Here is a 15,680-nt window from a genome sequence, read left to right as displayed (position 1 = left end):
TTACCATGGAAACAAAAAATGTATATAAGCTGGAACAAAGGCAGGTTCACACCCACTTCCCTGACTTGCAAGTCAGGATGAGAGGTGGCTGGTCTAAATTAAAACTTTGTCTGTTCTCTTTGGTCTCTTGTGGAATACAGCCCAAATTTTTGCCGTAACAGGTATTATATACAAAGATAGCCAAATTCTCCTTGCTCAGTTCTACCTCTGGAAATAAGGATAACAAATTTGATCCAAAAAGAAGAAAACTTAGAACTACTATGGAGTAGGGGGTAATATTAGGAGAATAGTCACAGCATTTATGAAAACAACTTCAATTTAAACCAAAAAATATTATCTTCTGCCACTGTTTTATTGCTCTATTTTGGGATTTTGATTTCTTACCATTATATAAATTTCTCACCATTATATTAGTGCAAAATGTTTTGCTTGCTCTATGTCTGCTTCCTTTTTTAAAAGATGCTTAAAGCCAACGATGGGAGCCGCCAACACCACCCCACCCAAGGGTTCTCGTGGAATGCAGGGTCACTGGACATCAGTTCCTACCTGGGGTTTGATAGTTCAGTGAAACCATCTGGCAGCCAGCGTTCCAGAAAATCTGAGGCATGTAATTACTGGAATCAACTCGGCCTCCCTTGGGGTAAATGCGACTCATTTGCCGTTTGTTATAACTGTGTGACTTATTAAGGAAATCAGGAAAAACAAAAAGAAGAGCACCACAGTCGAGATAAATAAACAACAGGGAGGTAAAATAACAGAGGTGTAGGCCAATGATGATAAACATATAGACAACACAGAACAAATTTCCCATTTATCAATGATGTTTAGGAGAAAAATTAGAGTTCACTCCGTGGATTTCTATAAGCAATTCACATCTGGGCGGATTGACACTTCTACCGTGGTCTTTCATGTATATTATTTTACTACCTCTACAACCAATTTTATGTATTAACTATTGATGTATTTCAGAGATTCCCGCCAAACCAGAAGTGCACCAAGTCTCATGCTGCTTAATGTATAAGGATACTTTACAAATTCAATCGCATGTGTCTTCAAGTAGCCGAGACCGACTGATTCATTAAAAGATGACATGTTATAATGAATATTGCGTTCTGTAAAAGAAAAGCAAAGATGCACTCAGAAACTCTGCCACCAAATCCTTCCTGAAGGGCAGGCAATAAATATAATTACATCTGGAATCATAAGACATTAGTGGTTAATGTTACCGGGTCATGTTGGTCGCTCCTACTTTCATTGACATCCTGTGGATAGAGACAGCTGACTTAAAATAATGAGTGTGCTGAATTAAATTTGGAGTCATTAAACAAATTACATGCACTCTGATTGCGCCAGCCGACCGTGAAGTACGATTTTTGATGATTATGTTGATGATTTCCCCAAGACAGAAAAGATTTTGAAAACTCTTGAAATATTTCTTGTTTTTGGAGACCAACTTTTGGTGAAAAGGAAGTCTTGTGTCGCAGAGCGCTAGAATTTATTGCTCCTGTCTCACTGTAACGTTGAACTCACTGACCAGCTTTCCCTCTGTCCCCCCAGCCCTACTCTCTTCCATTACTGGTAAATAATAACTGTCAGATGTATGCATGGACCCCAATATCATATTACAGTACATCTAGTAAATATGCACAGGTTTGTGTCAATCAAAAAATAAATTAGTATTTGGATAAAGAATTCCGTGAAAGCTATGAAGCGCCAGAGGTTAACAAGTCCACAGTCTCTCAGAGCCACCGTGTGGCCGACGTGGAGAATGACAACACAATCCCAGGGCATGCCAGGGCCTGCGTGTTACATAGTCTATGAATCAAAAATAAGGTAGATTCTCCTACTATATTGTTAAGAAATTTTATCTTATCTTTTTCCCATAAAAATAAGGCAGAGGGCAAGAGAGCGAGGAAGGGAGAGTCAGCATGATCAAAGCACCATGCAGGCATACACAGAAAGGCGACAGTGAAAACCATCAATCTGCACAATGAATATGCGTAAATAATTAAAATTTTAAAATGAAACAAGGTGGGAAGTCTTCATGCCTAAAAGAAATAAATGGCCACAAGTCAGACCGGAGCTCAACAGCAGAACAAAAGAGAAGCAGACAGAAGAGACGATTGCATTTAACCATTGGTGTTACCTTCTGCCACATGGAAACCTTGAAACTTGACGGGCTGCGCGTAGTTGATCATTGTGGACAAATACGGATGAATGTTAGTGGTAGCACCTACGTATTTGTAAGACGCCATCCATGCCTGTTCGTCTTCCACGGTAATCAGGCCCTGGGAGCACAAAGCAGAGGACAGTTGAGCCGAAGTCTTCAGGAGGCCTCTGAAGCTGCAGATGTCCTTCTAAAGATGATTTGCTCACGCACCAGTGCAAAGGTAAAAGACCTTTCCATGCCTCCATTATGCTGAAGGATAATTTAAAAACTTAATGCCTAGGATAGGTCCAAAGAATTCCAAAGGCAAATAATGTAACCAGAAAATTTTCAGCTTGTCTCACACATTTAGGACACTGTTAGATTTCTAAGGGATTTTAGAACACTGACGATGCTGTAGTGGGGCCTCAGGGCAATGCTATAAGACATGAAAAGTAGTATGAGCGTTGTTCACATTACACAAGTTGAGGATGTAATCAAAGACAGCGACTCTCAAAGGTCAGTGTGCATCAGAACCTCTGGGAGATTCATTATGTTAAAATATTCCTGGGAGCCACTCAGAGTAGTGCATGCTGGTAATCCCAGCATTGTAGGAAACTGAAGCAGGAGGATCACAAGTCTGAGCCAAGTCTGGGCAACTTACCAACCTAGGGAGACCTTGTCCTCCAAAATATTTTTTAAAAAGTGCTGGACTGTAGCTCAGTGCCCTTGGTTCAGTCCCCAGCATTCCAACTCACCGGAACCAAAAGAGGATGCCTGGACCCCACCCTTGGGGTTTCTGCTAAAATATGTCTAGCAGAGGCCCCCAAATTTGCAGTTGTATACCTAGTTCTCAGGTATCAATGATGGGCTGAATGGGTCACTTTTAGGACCATTGCTCTGGAATTTCAGTCACTTCTGTTGTGGTTTATGGAAGCCAGGCATGATGGTGTAGCACCATAAATCCCAAGTCTCAGGAGGCTGAGGCAGGAGGATCCTTGTGAGTTTGAGGCCAGCTTGGGCTGCATAGTGAGTTCAAGGATAGCCTGAACTACCTAGGGAGACCCCGTCTCAAAAAATAAAAATAGCGGCTTATGGTAGTTTTTTTTTAAAAGCATTTATTCTTAAAATAACCTGATCACTTGCTACACAGTATATCTGGAAATTGTGTTACTTTGCATGGAGGAAAAAAGCCCCTTATTTTATTGATTTCTTGAGAAATCAATGTAAAATTAACAAAACCTACAATGACAAAAAAGCACCTTCAGAATATATTTTTGAGAACTCTGGAAGCAACATTTCCTGCGCAAATTGAAACTAAGTGAATAAATTGCTTAGTCCCCTCAGGCCAGCCTTGAGGGAAGAAAAGGTCAGACCACTGGTTTTCACATGATGACTTCATACTCTGAGCATTCCGGACCATCACAATGATTTCACCAATGACAACCTGATACAAATAACCAAATAATATAACTTGTATCTATGTTTATCATTTTCTTTGTATGTCGCAACTTCCACCAGCTATGCTCCAACAAGGGCTGGACCACTTCTATTCCTTCTTATAAGTTTAAAGCTATAATTTAAAAACACCAGTCCTGGGCACTAGGATAAGTGCCTGCATACACAACCTTGTCACTGTCCTGATGCGAGGGCCATCGTGCATCCATCCATCACATGGGACACCTGAAGCCTTAAGGCTTAAGACAGATAGCAACGACCAAATGTTGGCCAGGCTATACATCATGGAGCCTCTACTTATGAAATTCTAGTCTAAGAGAAGAGTGTTTTAATAAATATTTTGAGAGAGAATGAGATCAGATTTATCCATAATGCCTTTGAACTGAACATTCAGATAGAAGATTTGAGTCTCACTCCAAATACAGTAGGACACCATCGGCAGAAAGCTATGTTTTCTTTCTTTCCTGTTCCTCTTTTTTTATTAATATGTTTGCAATACATAACACATGCATTTGTTGTGGGAAATAAGTACATATACTCGTCACATCTTGAACCTTTTTACTTCCCTTCCTATATTTTCTGAGGTATGAGACTGAAGGGAAAAGGCACATTTTTTCCAAGGACTGTGATCAGTCTCAGCATTGTATAATGAACCACACGCATTTATTTAAGACACTTTGATCACCATGGAGAACTTTGAAGAGGATGAAAGAAAAAGAAAAGGTAATTTAACCTCATAAAAAGTTATAAGAAGGCTAATGTCTGATTAAAAAAAAAAACAGAAGGAATGCAGTGTAAAGCTAGTTAACAATCTCTTTCAGGATATCAATGTGTCAGAACCAAGATCACCTTTCTGTTACACTATAGCATGGATCAAATGACCTATTAGGTCATTCTAAATTTCAAACTCAGTGTATAGATGATTATATAGCCCTGTGCTAGGGCTAAAATCTCTAATTCCAACTAAGAAAATGCCTTGGCACGTTAGACTTATTTTAAAAAATTGTACCTGCCCTACTTTGTGCTTTTATCAGAATTTAATCACTTTACCACAGTGAACAATTCTTTCCTTTGAATACTTATATCCAATCAGATGCATCAAGCATATAAACACAGTATCTAAACACTAAATCTGACATCCCACTGGGGCGGGGAGTAGATGACAACAATAACAGTTAGTACAGAATGTTTGGTTTTGGAGGGCAATATAGGGTGTCTCGTGAAAGCAAAGTGCTCAAGAGAATTATATTGTTACCTTTTTGTTGTTTTCATGTTCAAGGTCATCTGAGGTCTAAATTAGAAAAAGAAAATGATTTGTTTACTTCTCTAAAGGGAAATGTTCCAGACTTATGAGCCATATGTAGGTGAATATTTAAATAAATATATTTATATGTGTTGTTCTACTTGTTTATTAACATGGGAAATTATTGATGACATAAAACCATAGGAAAAAGCAGAACTGAAAAGATAAACCAGGCATGGTGGCGTATGCCTGTAACCTCAGCACTCTTGAGAGGTTGAGGCAGGAAGACTGGGAGTTTGAGCTCAGAAGTTAATGACTTAGTGAAGTCCTATCTCAACATAAAAAATGAAAATAATGGCCATGGATGTGTCATTGTGAAGGCCCTGGGTTCAATCCCCGGTATTGTCAAAAAAAAAAAAAAAAAGAACGGAAAAGCTATGACCTCACCATGTTCTACTCTAGAAGAGCTCATCTTAAAGCTATTTTCTTCTTTTGCTGACAGTTTTCACTTAATCAGTTGCTTCACTATAATAATCAAATTAGTGACTTAGTTTGGGGGCTTGGGAGATAGGGAACCAACATGGCCATCTCCCCCGATGCCCCATCTTCAGTCACTCAAGGTTCATATCTGCGCGCTTGTGGTGGAGTCAATGTCCGTGTCCCTACCAAACTCAAAGGGACGCAGACACATCCCAAAGTGATAGTGCAGGTGATTCCCCGCTTAACGATGCTTTGACTTACGATCTTTTGATTTTTATCTTATTACGAGGATGACTTGTATTTGGCAGAAACTGTACTTGCTTTTGATTGAACTCTTGGCCTAATAACAATATGTGATATGAGGCCCACTTGCAATGCTGGGCTTCAGCAGTGCATCACATCTCCTAATCAGACATAAAAGCAACAGGGTGAACAGCCAGTGCTTTACAGCTCGTGGGGTGACTGAAAAATGGGGACTGTTTAAAATAACAAAATTATGGCAGTAAAAGACACGCTGTCATTCACCGCCCTCAAAATACTTCCCTTTGATTTAAACATACTTATCCCACAGTGCTTGCCTCTTTCCGAAGCAGTTCTGGAGGTCTTCTTTTCTGAATGTCTTTATGAAGTGTGATTAAAAGATGCAGTGAGTGCTACTGCTGAGTGCCATCTAATGGAACGGCGGGCTTCTAAAAACATTACAGTGTGTCCTCATCCACCTTAATCACCAGATCTGGCACCATGTGACTGCTGGCTCCTCTCCAAAGTGAAAATGATCATGAAAGGCAACATTTTCAATCAATTTAGGACACTGAGGCAGCCAGGACAGTGCAACTAAAGACATTCATGAAAGAGGATCTCCAGAACCGCTTCAGACAGTGGCACAAATGAGAGGATAAGTGTGCTTGAAGCAAGGGGGCATATTTTGAGGGGGATTAATGGCAATGTATGTTTTATCCTAATAAAAACTTTAAATATATACTGTATGTTTGACTATACCTCATAGTGTAGCTAAATGGTGTTTGACAGGATAGGTGTATTAAATGCATGTTCAGACTAGGCTTGGTGGCACACACCTGTAATCCCAGCACTCAGGAGGCTGAGGCAGGAGGATCTTTGCAAGTTCGAGACCAACCTGAGCTACATAGTGAGCTCAAGGCCAGCCTGAACTGCATATCGAGACTCTGTCTCAAAATCACACAAAAAATTTCATGTTCAACTTACGATATTTTCTACTTATAATGGGTTTATCATAACTCCATCAGAAGTCATGGAGCATCTGTATTTGGGAATGGAGCTGATGGAGGTAACTGGGTCATGGGAGTAGCGCCCTCATGGGGGAGTAGCATTCTTCTGAGAAGACAGAGAGAAATGTTTCCTTATTCTCTCTGTACCACTTGAAGATTCAACTGGGAAGAAGGCCCTCATCAGACACGGACTGGCCACCATCTTGATCATGGATTTTGGAACTCTGAGATATAAATTTCTGTTGTTTAAGCCAACTGGTCTATGATATTTCAATTGCAGCAGCGTAAACTGACTAAGACTATTAATAAAGATATTATGTAGTACAGCAACACTCTTTAAATCTTAGTAGCCATCCAAATTCTCAAAAGAGTCATAATTCCCTGTATCAGAAAAGGCGGGGTACAATGGCAACATTTCTTTCACTTTGCTTATCAGACAAATACTCTCCAACTTTCCTACCATTAAAATCCCCATCAAAATATCTCTTTGTCCACTTTCTTCACAGAGTAAACACCCCTGCTCCCTTCAAGGCCCACACCTTCACCTCGCCATGAGTCCATCTACTCTGCCCTTCTGAAGGGTTACTTCTCCTCTCTCATCTTCGAGTGTAACCTCTCCCTTCCTACTGTACCATTGCTAAGGGTTTTCAAACAGGCTCCAGACTCAGTCACTCTAAAAAGAATACTCCCTCAAGTCCCCAGGTTTCTGTTAACCACCAGCCCACTTCTTGCTCCCTTTAACAGAAAATCTTCTCAGAAACATAGCCTCTACTTATTCCAGGCTGCTCCAGCGTCCCTTAATCCTCATGCACCAGTGCTTTTCTTCAAGGTCACCAATGCAATGGTCACCCTGAGCCTTCTTAGTCACTCAACAGCATTTGACAGCACTTGACCACACAGGCCTTTTCTTAACACTGTTCTGCTTTCCTGGGTGCTTGGTTTCTCTCCCACTCCTCTGATAATATCTGGCACCTCTTTTGGGCCCCTCACCTGCAAACTCACTTGTAACTGGGGCTCCAAAGAACCTTCCTATATACTTTTCCCCTACAGATCATCCCACTAGTTCCAGGAACAAGAATATTATCTCTTGAACTCTCAATTTATATCTCTAGCTTAACATCTCTCCTAGACACAGATAATCATGGTGCTAGTGGTAAAAATGAAAATAAAGATGAAAAGGGTGATGATAAACCAGCAACTGAGACTTTGCTAGGAGCTACCATGTGCCAGGCACTATTTTAAGTTCACTTATTGTTCATAGTGACCCAGTGGTATGTGTTTCTACCTTCAATTTGCACACAGGAGACTAATGCACAGAGAGGTTGAGTAACTTACCCAAGATTAGACAGAGAATGAGCCCAGAGAGACAGGTGTCAGTGCTGCCCAAAGACCTCCCCTGGAATATCTCACAGGCATATCAGGTCGCCTGTCCTATTTGAAACTGCAGAGTTCTTCTCTTCTACTTCTCTCCACTCCAGGAAATAGAACCCAGTTTCTCAAACAAGAATTCTAGAAGGTCATTTTGCTTCTTCTCTCTCCCTCAAGTCCCAGATGAAATCCATCAGTAAGTGGGTCCATCTTAGCTTCCTCAATTCATCTCAGAATCATTCAGCCCATTCTGGACTGCCCAGTTTCCCCTCAGGGGATCCTTCTGGTCTACTAACAGCATATCCTAAAAGCTCTTCCTGTTTCCATGCTTCCTTTCCTCTAAACTAGTATCCATATGGAAATCTTAATCTAAAACTCAGCTGCACTGCCCCTCCTGTGAAGTTTGTCAATGGCTTCACATTTCACTTACATTTTTAATTTCTTACACTATCCTTCTAAAGCCTTCATCACCTAGTTGCCACCTGCACCCCATTAATCTTGCTTTACCCCTTAGTCAATATACTCTACACGTGCTGACCATCTTGTTGCTATTATGGTTCCTCTACATACAAAGCTATTCTTCTACTTCTATGCATGACAAATTCCTTTTCCTGTTTGGGGTCTGGTTGCCTTATTCCTGCTACCTCACTCTTCACATTAGCACTCATTTTTCTTTATATAGTTGCGCTTATCCCAAGTTGAACTGTTGAGTGTATTGACTGTTTATTTGTTCACTGTCCATTTTCCCTAAAGTGTAGGAGACTAAGCCACCTAAAGGCAAGAAGCAAGTGTGTTTTGACCTCTTAGGTCATTATGACCTAGTCTATGCCCGATAAATTGTAGTTATTTAATCACTATTTTTCTTGGTTGGAAATCCTTGTTTTCCCCTCCACTTTCTCATCTTCCCTATGAGGGAAGAGCTCTTGTCACCCAACTGACAGCTGCAATCTCAGGCCCAGGGAGTCTGTACCTTGATCGTGGCCACACAGCTGGGCAGAGGTGGGCTTGGGACATGGACAGTGGGGATCCAGAACCTATATTGAATCCTGTTGCCATTCTGTCTGCCTTAGGAGGCAAGGTTTATGATTGTCTAATTCAAATGGGAAAAAAAATGAGGCTCAGACAGTTTAAGTCATTGGTCACAGGGCACCCAGTGAGATTAAAACTGCTCTCCACCCAGCCCCCAGATCCCACGGTGCTGGGAGGTGCTCTGAGCCTCCTGCGTGTTTGTTTTTTCCACCTGAAGGAGGAAACTCAGGCTCAGAGCAGGGAAGCAGCTGGTCCAAGGCCATTTGGCCAGGGAAGGCCCCAGCCCTTCTTGACTTGTGGGAAACAGAGGAAGAGGGCTTCCTGGAGAAGAAGATTGGGATTCTTTCCTCTCTGTGCAAGATCTTCAGTTAAACACTGTGAAAATGGGGCTGAGTAAATTTGAGGGTTACCCCACCTCAGAGAGGAGGCAGCAGGGAAAGGAGAATGACTCATATAGACGACTGCCAAGGCCTAGGGCTCTGGGGACCCTTCCCCAGCGAAAGAGGAGCAAGAGCCAGGAGCCTTCCACAGAGGCAGAAGACCTGTGTCTGCCAGGGGGAGCCCAGGGAAGGACAGCCCTGCCCCCACCAGAGTTTAAAATGAGGGAGAGATGCGCAGAGGTGCGACCAAGCCCCACAGGAAGGGGCCTCCCTTAGGATGCTGTGTGGAAGTATGTGGAGGAGTGAGGAAATGGCCTTCTAGGAGAAGTGAAGACAGATGGATATCCCCAGGGAGCGAGGGATGCTGGTGAAGCATCCTGTGTCACCTGTCACAGCAGAGTGGGCTGACAGCTCGTGTGAGGTACCACCACCGATGCTATCGACACACAGGAGTGAGTGTCAAGACAGTTCTGCTGTGTACAGTCCCCTCCACCACACTTGAGGTCCTGGGGAGACCCACTGCTCTAGGAAGAGAGCAAGGATACTGCATAGATGAGGGCCAAGACTGTACGTCTTATCTTTTTTTTGTTTTTGTTTTTCTCCTGTACCGGGAACCGAACTCATGACCTTGCGCTTGCCAGGCAGGCGCTTTTGCCGCTGAGCTAAATCCCCAGCCCCTGTACGTCTTATCTTTAGACAGGTGTGTGACAAGGTCCACAGGCAAGGTCAGGATCCTGGTAGGTCTGTCTGCACTCGAAGATAAAGTTGCTAAGGCTTTGCCGGGGGCCGGATGTAGCTATTCCCTTGGGAGACGCCTTCCTAACATTCGGTGAGGAGTCAAGAGACAATCTGTGCTCTCCGACCCACGCGGGCCAGGATGGAGACGTCCTCCCCACAGCGTGAATCCTGACACCCTCCAATCACATGCCTGCAGACGGCATCTGGAAGTATTCTTAGTTCCTTTTAAACTTAGCACCATGTTTGTGTCAAATTCTGGTCACTAGCAGATACTTCCATCCTGATCAGATAGAAAGAGAATGACAGGCTACTTCATTTTCTTATGAATGTTACATTTTTACAGTTTCCCAACAGCTACTACACCTTGAAAGCCAGAAAGGAAAAGGGACGTGAAGACTCTGACCTTCTTGACGCTATTGACGACAGCTTCTTTATGACCCAAGTCATCTGCAGAAAGTTCATTTCCAAATTTGAATTCGGGGTGAGCTTCCTCCTCTTGGTCAGCTGTGAGAGAGGCAACAGGAACATCCATGAAGCCAAATAACAGCCAAGCAGCCAGTTCTTGCTTACAATCTTGTATAGAACAGGACACAAGGTTTCTCTACAGTTTGTCAACAAGACTTGGAAACTTCCCACCATCGCTGTTAAATTTCCATTACAAGTACAGGTTGAGCATCCCTAAACTGAAAACCTGAAATCTGAAATGCTCTAAAACCCTAATCCTTTTGAGTATTGTGTCAGCACTGAAAATGCTTTGGAACTGGGAGTGCTTTGGATTTGAGATTTTTGAATTAGAATACTCAACTAGTAGCTTCTATGGAATTATTTCCAAACCTTAAGGTGTGCTCACTTGACTTGCTGAGTGAGAGGTAAATGAGCTGAAGGGAAGGAGTGTGCTTCATCCAAGTGGTTGGCACTTATTAACCACCATTGTTAAAGAGTGCATAAATCATGTATTTACTTCTAGGTATACCTGCATACAGACACATACCAGCCATGTACAATTTTGTGTTCTGCACTGCTTGCCTCATAGTCACGGACAGACACAAGTTTTTATCAAGAGCTCTTCCCCTGTTCTAACAGCCACAGGGCAGGCCAGCCCTCTTGAACCTTGCTGAATTTCCTCTCTCCTGCTGTGTTATGTATTTAAATCAGAGATGCTAGTTACCCAGGCATAATAGGATCATATGGTGACAGCAAAGTAATTACAGCCAATTGGTTGATAAGAACAAAAGCCAAGTGTGACAGAGGGAACCTCAGAATCGTATGCACACCTGGGGTAGCAGGGGCCTCTGTATCCTTAAAAAGAAATTCAGTGAATGATTGTGTCTTTTCATGTATTTTCCTACAATTGATTGTGATTTTTTTCTTTGCAAAACTTGAGCAAAATCTCCAGAACATATTTGGGATAATACAGTCATCACTAGAGGCAAATGTTTTTCTGCATGGATGAATAATCAATATATGTGTGTAGAAGATGTAAAAGTTCCCCTGAGGATGATACTGGAATCTCATGGACCCTTATTTTAGATTACTGTGTGTTCAGGAAATGTCCACTTTGACTTTGACCAGGTATATTCTTAAATTTTGGGAAATATTTTAGAAGTCATTTTGCATATTTGTGTACTCTTCAGTGTCCTCTATATTACAAAGACAGTCCTGCAAGATACAAAAGGTTGTGACATCAGTCAGACAATTCTGGGGTTGAATTTAGAGCCACTGCTTGGCAACTATGGCATCCTCTAAAATGTGTAAAATAAGCCACCTTTCTAAGCTTCAGGCCCTTCCTGTGATCAATATAATGCCTATTTTGCTGGCCAGCATGACGGTAAGATAAGGCAGAAACACTGCACAAGCTGCCTAGTCCATAGTTGGTACAATTATTACTATTATCCAGATTTCTATTGTTAATTTATTCGATGATTTCTACAGTTGGTTTTACTGGATTATAGCATCGATAATGCCTTACATGTTTTGGTTATGATCTATGAAACATAAGCTAAGTTAAGGAACTGATTTTGCTTAATGTTCATCCTTTTGCATTTTTGGAATATTTTGTTGATCTTTTAAAATGCGTATCTTTTTCAATCCTTTATTTTAGTCTTTTTTAGGTTTAGTGTTTGCAAAACTGGGAAATAACGTAATAGGCATTGTTTCCTATTGTGTTTTCCAAAGGCAGCCGTGTGGATCTCTGCCTTCTATGTTTCTTCCACAATAAGTCCTTGTCACTCACTTGCTCCCTTGAACTTGAGCAGCCCTAGGACTACTTTAATGAATAAAATAGAGAGGAAGTGATGCCATTTCTAGCCATAACTTTTAAATAATTTAGAAGCTCTTGCACCCTGCCTTTTGTATAGGCTCTTGGATATGACATCCAGAAACTTAGCCACTATGCTGTGAGATGCCCAAGCCATACAAGAAGGCCATCAGAATGCATTCTGTTCAGTCAGCTTGGTTGAGCTCCGGGTAGACAGCTAGCACCAACTTCCAGCCACACTGGATAACCAGCTCAACAGAACCTTCGGATGAAGCCAGCCCCCATGTCCTCTGACAGCATCTGCCTCAAATACTCAAGGGAGAACCAGCAACCTGAGACTAGGTGATCTCAGAATGGTGAGAGGTCACTGTAAGTCTCAAAATCTGTGGATGGTTTGTTACACAGAAATAGATCATCACTACAAGCAATCAGCTGAGTAACATCAGGTATCTTTGGTCTCCCAGATCCTCCCTGACACACAAACCTATGAAGGGAAATCATCCTGATTTTTCTCTGTTAATGGAGTCAATCTTATAGTTTAGATATGCAACTGAGCCAGCCATATTTATGATAGCTACAGTGAGGTTACAGTGGAGGATTTTGTAAGGGGTTGTGAATAACATTAGTTCTCACAGCTTTCAAGTTTTCAAGCTATGTATCTGGCTTTCTTAAAAACCTATCTTAGATGTTTGGATACCGAAGGAAGTTTCCAGAAGAATGTCTAAGTTATTTAGCCCAAAGACTTTGCATACATCCAAGGCACTGTATAACAAGTGCAAATTCAAGTCATTTTGTTAGTTCATTCTCATGAGACATAGTAAATATGTAGTTTTCAGAAAACATCTCTAAACTCTCAAGTGACTCATCTGATTTGATTTTTAGTTTTTGGGTGGGGGTGCTGATGTCAAATCCAGGTCCTCATACTGTTAGGCAAGTGTTCTACCCCTGAGTTATACCTCACTCCCTTTCCATTTAAAACAATACTTTTTGGTTGTGGCTACATGGCCAATGTAAATAGTTAATAGCAAATACTCAAATGTTTTAAGAAAGGCTGCCTTTGCTGAGATCATCTACCTTTACAGATAATTCTGTTGAGCTGGTTATTTGGAAGAATTTGATTTTCTTTCCTTCCTTTTTTTTTTTTTTTTTTTTGGTAGTTCTGGGAATAGAACCTAAGGCCTTGAGCATGCTAAGCATTTGCTCTGCCAGTGAGCTGTATACCACTAGCCTGAACTTGAAATTTTAATTCTGACTTTGCATTTCTGGTTCGCACATAGCAACCAATCCTTTATCTACTTAAGGTTCTCTCACTCTGAGCTCCTGATCTTGCCATTATCATCATGAACAACTCCAAGGTTGAAGGTTTGTTGACAGCAAGAGATCACAAAAGCATAATCCAGCCCCTGCCTGCTACGCTTCAAGGTCAAGTCTCTAAATTTTTGAAGATGACTGAGTGTACAACAGGCAGGCAGACGACTATACCACTAACGTCCAATGCCTAGAGAAATTGGAAGCGATATTAGAAAAAAAAAATCTAAAAGATTAAGGGTGACCCATAAAATGCACCTGAATATTAGGGATTATATTGTCATCACTATACAAAATGGTCCCCTGAGAGAAATTCATGTTTTCCTTCTTTTACAAAGTATTCTGGTGATGCAGAACTTGCGAGCAGAACTCACCACTTTCTATTTCTTCTTCATTATCATCCTCTAAGATGCTAGCCGGGGCAGCAGATTCTCCAGCCTCCATCATGCTTTTCAAAGCTTCAAGCTGTTCTGTTATTAAAAAGAAAAACGAGGAGCAGGTGGTAATAGATGTTAGACCACACAAACAGGTGGGCTTTAAAATCGATACTGAGAAGAAAGAAATGAAGAGGGATAGGAAATCTGTTGTTTAAACACCTGGTGGCCATGCTCCTAAGGTTCATCTTGTCCCTATCTCACCTTTTTTGCCTCCTCCAGGCATTGTAAGACACATCAAACAACTGTGCAATGTATATAGGTGGAAGAATTCCTGAGACACAGGTGAACTGCCCCAAATTCTGGTCACTCAGGTTGAGAGGAAGGCTTAGGATTTAGAGCCAGATTAAAAAATAACAAATTGGAGAATCTGGTACAGATCCAGACTTAAGAATATTTATGAAGAAGTGAGCAAACAGAGAAATGAGTATTGGAGATTAATAAAACTCCATGGAAAATATTTTCAACTACTATGACTGAGCTTATTTTCCTAATACATAAAAGACTGCTGTAAGTCAGTAAGATAGAAATGATTTCTACAAAGTGGGAAATCATACAAGGACAAGTCACAAACCATAAATTACAAAGAAACTAGGGATCGATAGGTGTTCTTGTACATTGGCACAACTTTTATGAAAGAAAGTACATCAAGACACACTGCCACCAAAATACCGCTTTTATTTTCTTCTCATTTTTCCTTGGGACCCTTCCAAGTTCCAGCATATGAACATGCTTTTCCACTGTATGAATGAGTTTATATGCAAAGTAAACTTACATGGAAATGTGACAACTTTGCTCTGGAAAGTAAACATAATGCCATCACTACTTTCTTTCCCCCAGTACTGTGATTGTCTTAAAATAAATTTCATTAGAGATAGCTGAATTGTCCAAATACATAGATTATGCTTCCATTTGTGTGTATTTTTGACTCACTTTTTTCAACTTCAGGTTTCAGTCGTTTATTTTTGATGAGAATTTTTCTTTTGAGGTCATTGGGGGATGGCAAAGACCTGCCTGGTTCGAGCTAGAGATACAGAAAGAGCCAAGTTAGTGATGGGGTTTCTTCTGCATCTTCGTGCCCGTCCCCTATAAACCCTGGAGTTATACATCCAACATCCACTAGATGGCAGCAGCAGTTTTACATTTTCATTCGCAACCAACTAGGCCCACTGTATCCACTTTGCCTGAGAATGACCTCAGACTGGGAACCCACAGTCTGCAGAGGTGTGTGGAGCCTGACCAGCTTCCCTAGTGGAGATGGGGGCTGACACAGGTGCTGTTGAGATAGTGGGTTTTGCTCCACCTCAGACTGCCCAACGTTTAGGTCTCTGGTAAAGTACAAGGAATCACCGTGGTCACTAGGGCCAGAAATGACTTTCTCCAATCAGAGGCTTCCTAGATCCCCCCACGTGCTGGGTTGTACAGTAAGTCTGACTGCTCAGAAGACTGATCTAACTCAATACTTGGGATTGTGGCTTGGTAGGTCCAATAAGGGAATCAAGAGGGAAGGGTCTTAATTCCTGGAACTCAACTCCACTGTGACTTCATTTGCTTGCATTTATGTCTGCAAAGGGAGTGTCCCTTTAGGCTCC

General features: G+C 41.5%; 1 protein-coding gene across 6 annotated transcripts in view; it reads right to left on the bottom strand.

The window, feature by feature from the left end:
• Positions 1 to 15,680, bottom strand: part of Plcb4 (phospholipase C, beta 4) — a 353,965-nt gene that overhangs the window by 53,489 nt on the left and 284,796 nt on the right. For 4 of the 6 annotated variants that reach the window (XM_013512270.1, XM_013512271.1, XM_005380865.2 and 1 more), the window contains exons 18-24: positions 15,022 to 15,112; positions 14,029 to 14,124; positions 10,493 to 10,593; positions 4,860 to 4,895; positions 2,147 to 2,288; positions 1,028 to 1,112; positions 547 to 671 (exon numbers count right to left, since the gene is read on the bottom strand). In XM_013512270.1, the coding sequence (XP_013367724.1) occupies positions 547 to 671; positions 1,028 to 1,112; positions 2,147 to 2,288; positions 4,860 to 4,895; positions 10,493 to 10,593; positions 14,029 to 14,124; positions 15,022 to 15,112 (676 nt within the window). The remainder of the gene's footprint in view (positions 1 to 546; positions 672 to 1,027; positions 1,113 to 2,146; positions 2,289 to 4,859; positions 4,896 to 10,492; positions 10,594 to 14,028; positions 14,125 to 15,021; positions 15,113 to 15,680) is intronic. The other 2 variants (XM_005380866.2, XM_005380864.2) reach the window with 1 other exon arrangement.

The sequence above is a fragment of the Chinchilla lanigera genome, unplaced genomic scaffold, assembly GCF_000276665.1.
Source record: "Chinchilla lanigera isolate Chin_1 unplaced genomic scaffold, ChiLan1.0 scaffold00014, whole genome shotgun sequence".
Taxonomy (NCBI): Eukaryota; Metazoa; Chordata; class Mammalia; order Rodentia; family Chinchillidae; genus Chinchilla; species Chinchilla lanigera.
This window is presented reverse-complemented; position numbering and strand designations above follow the sequence as displayed.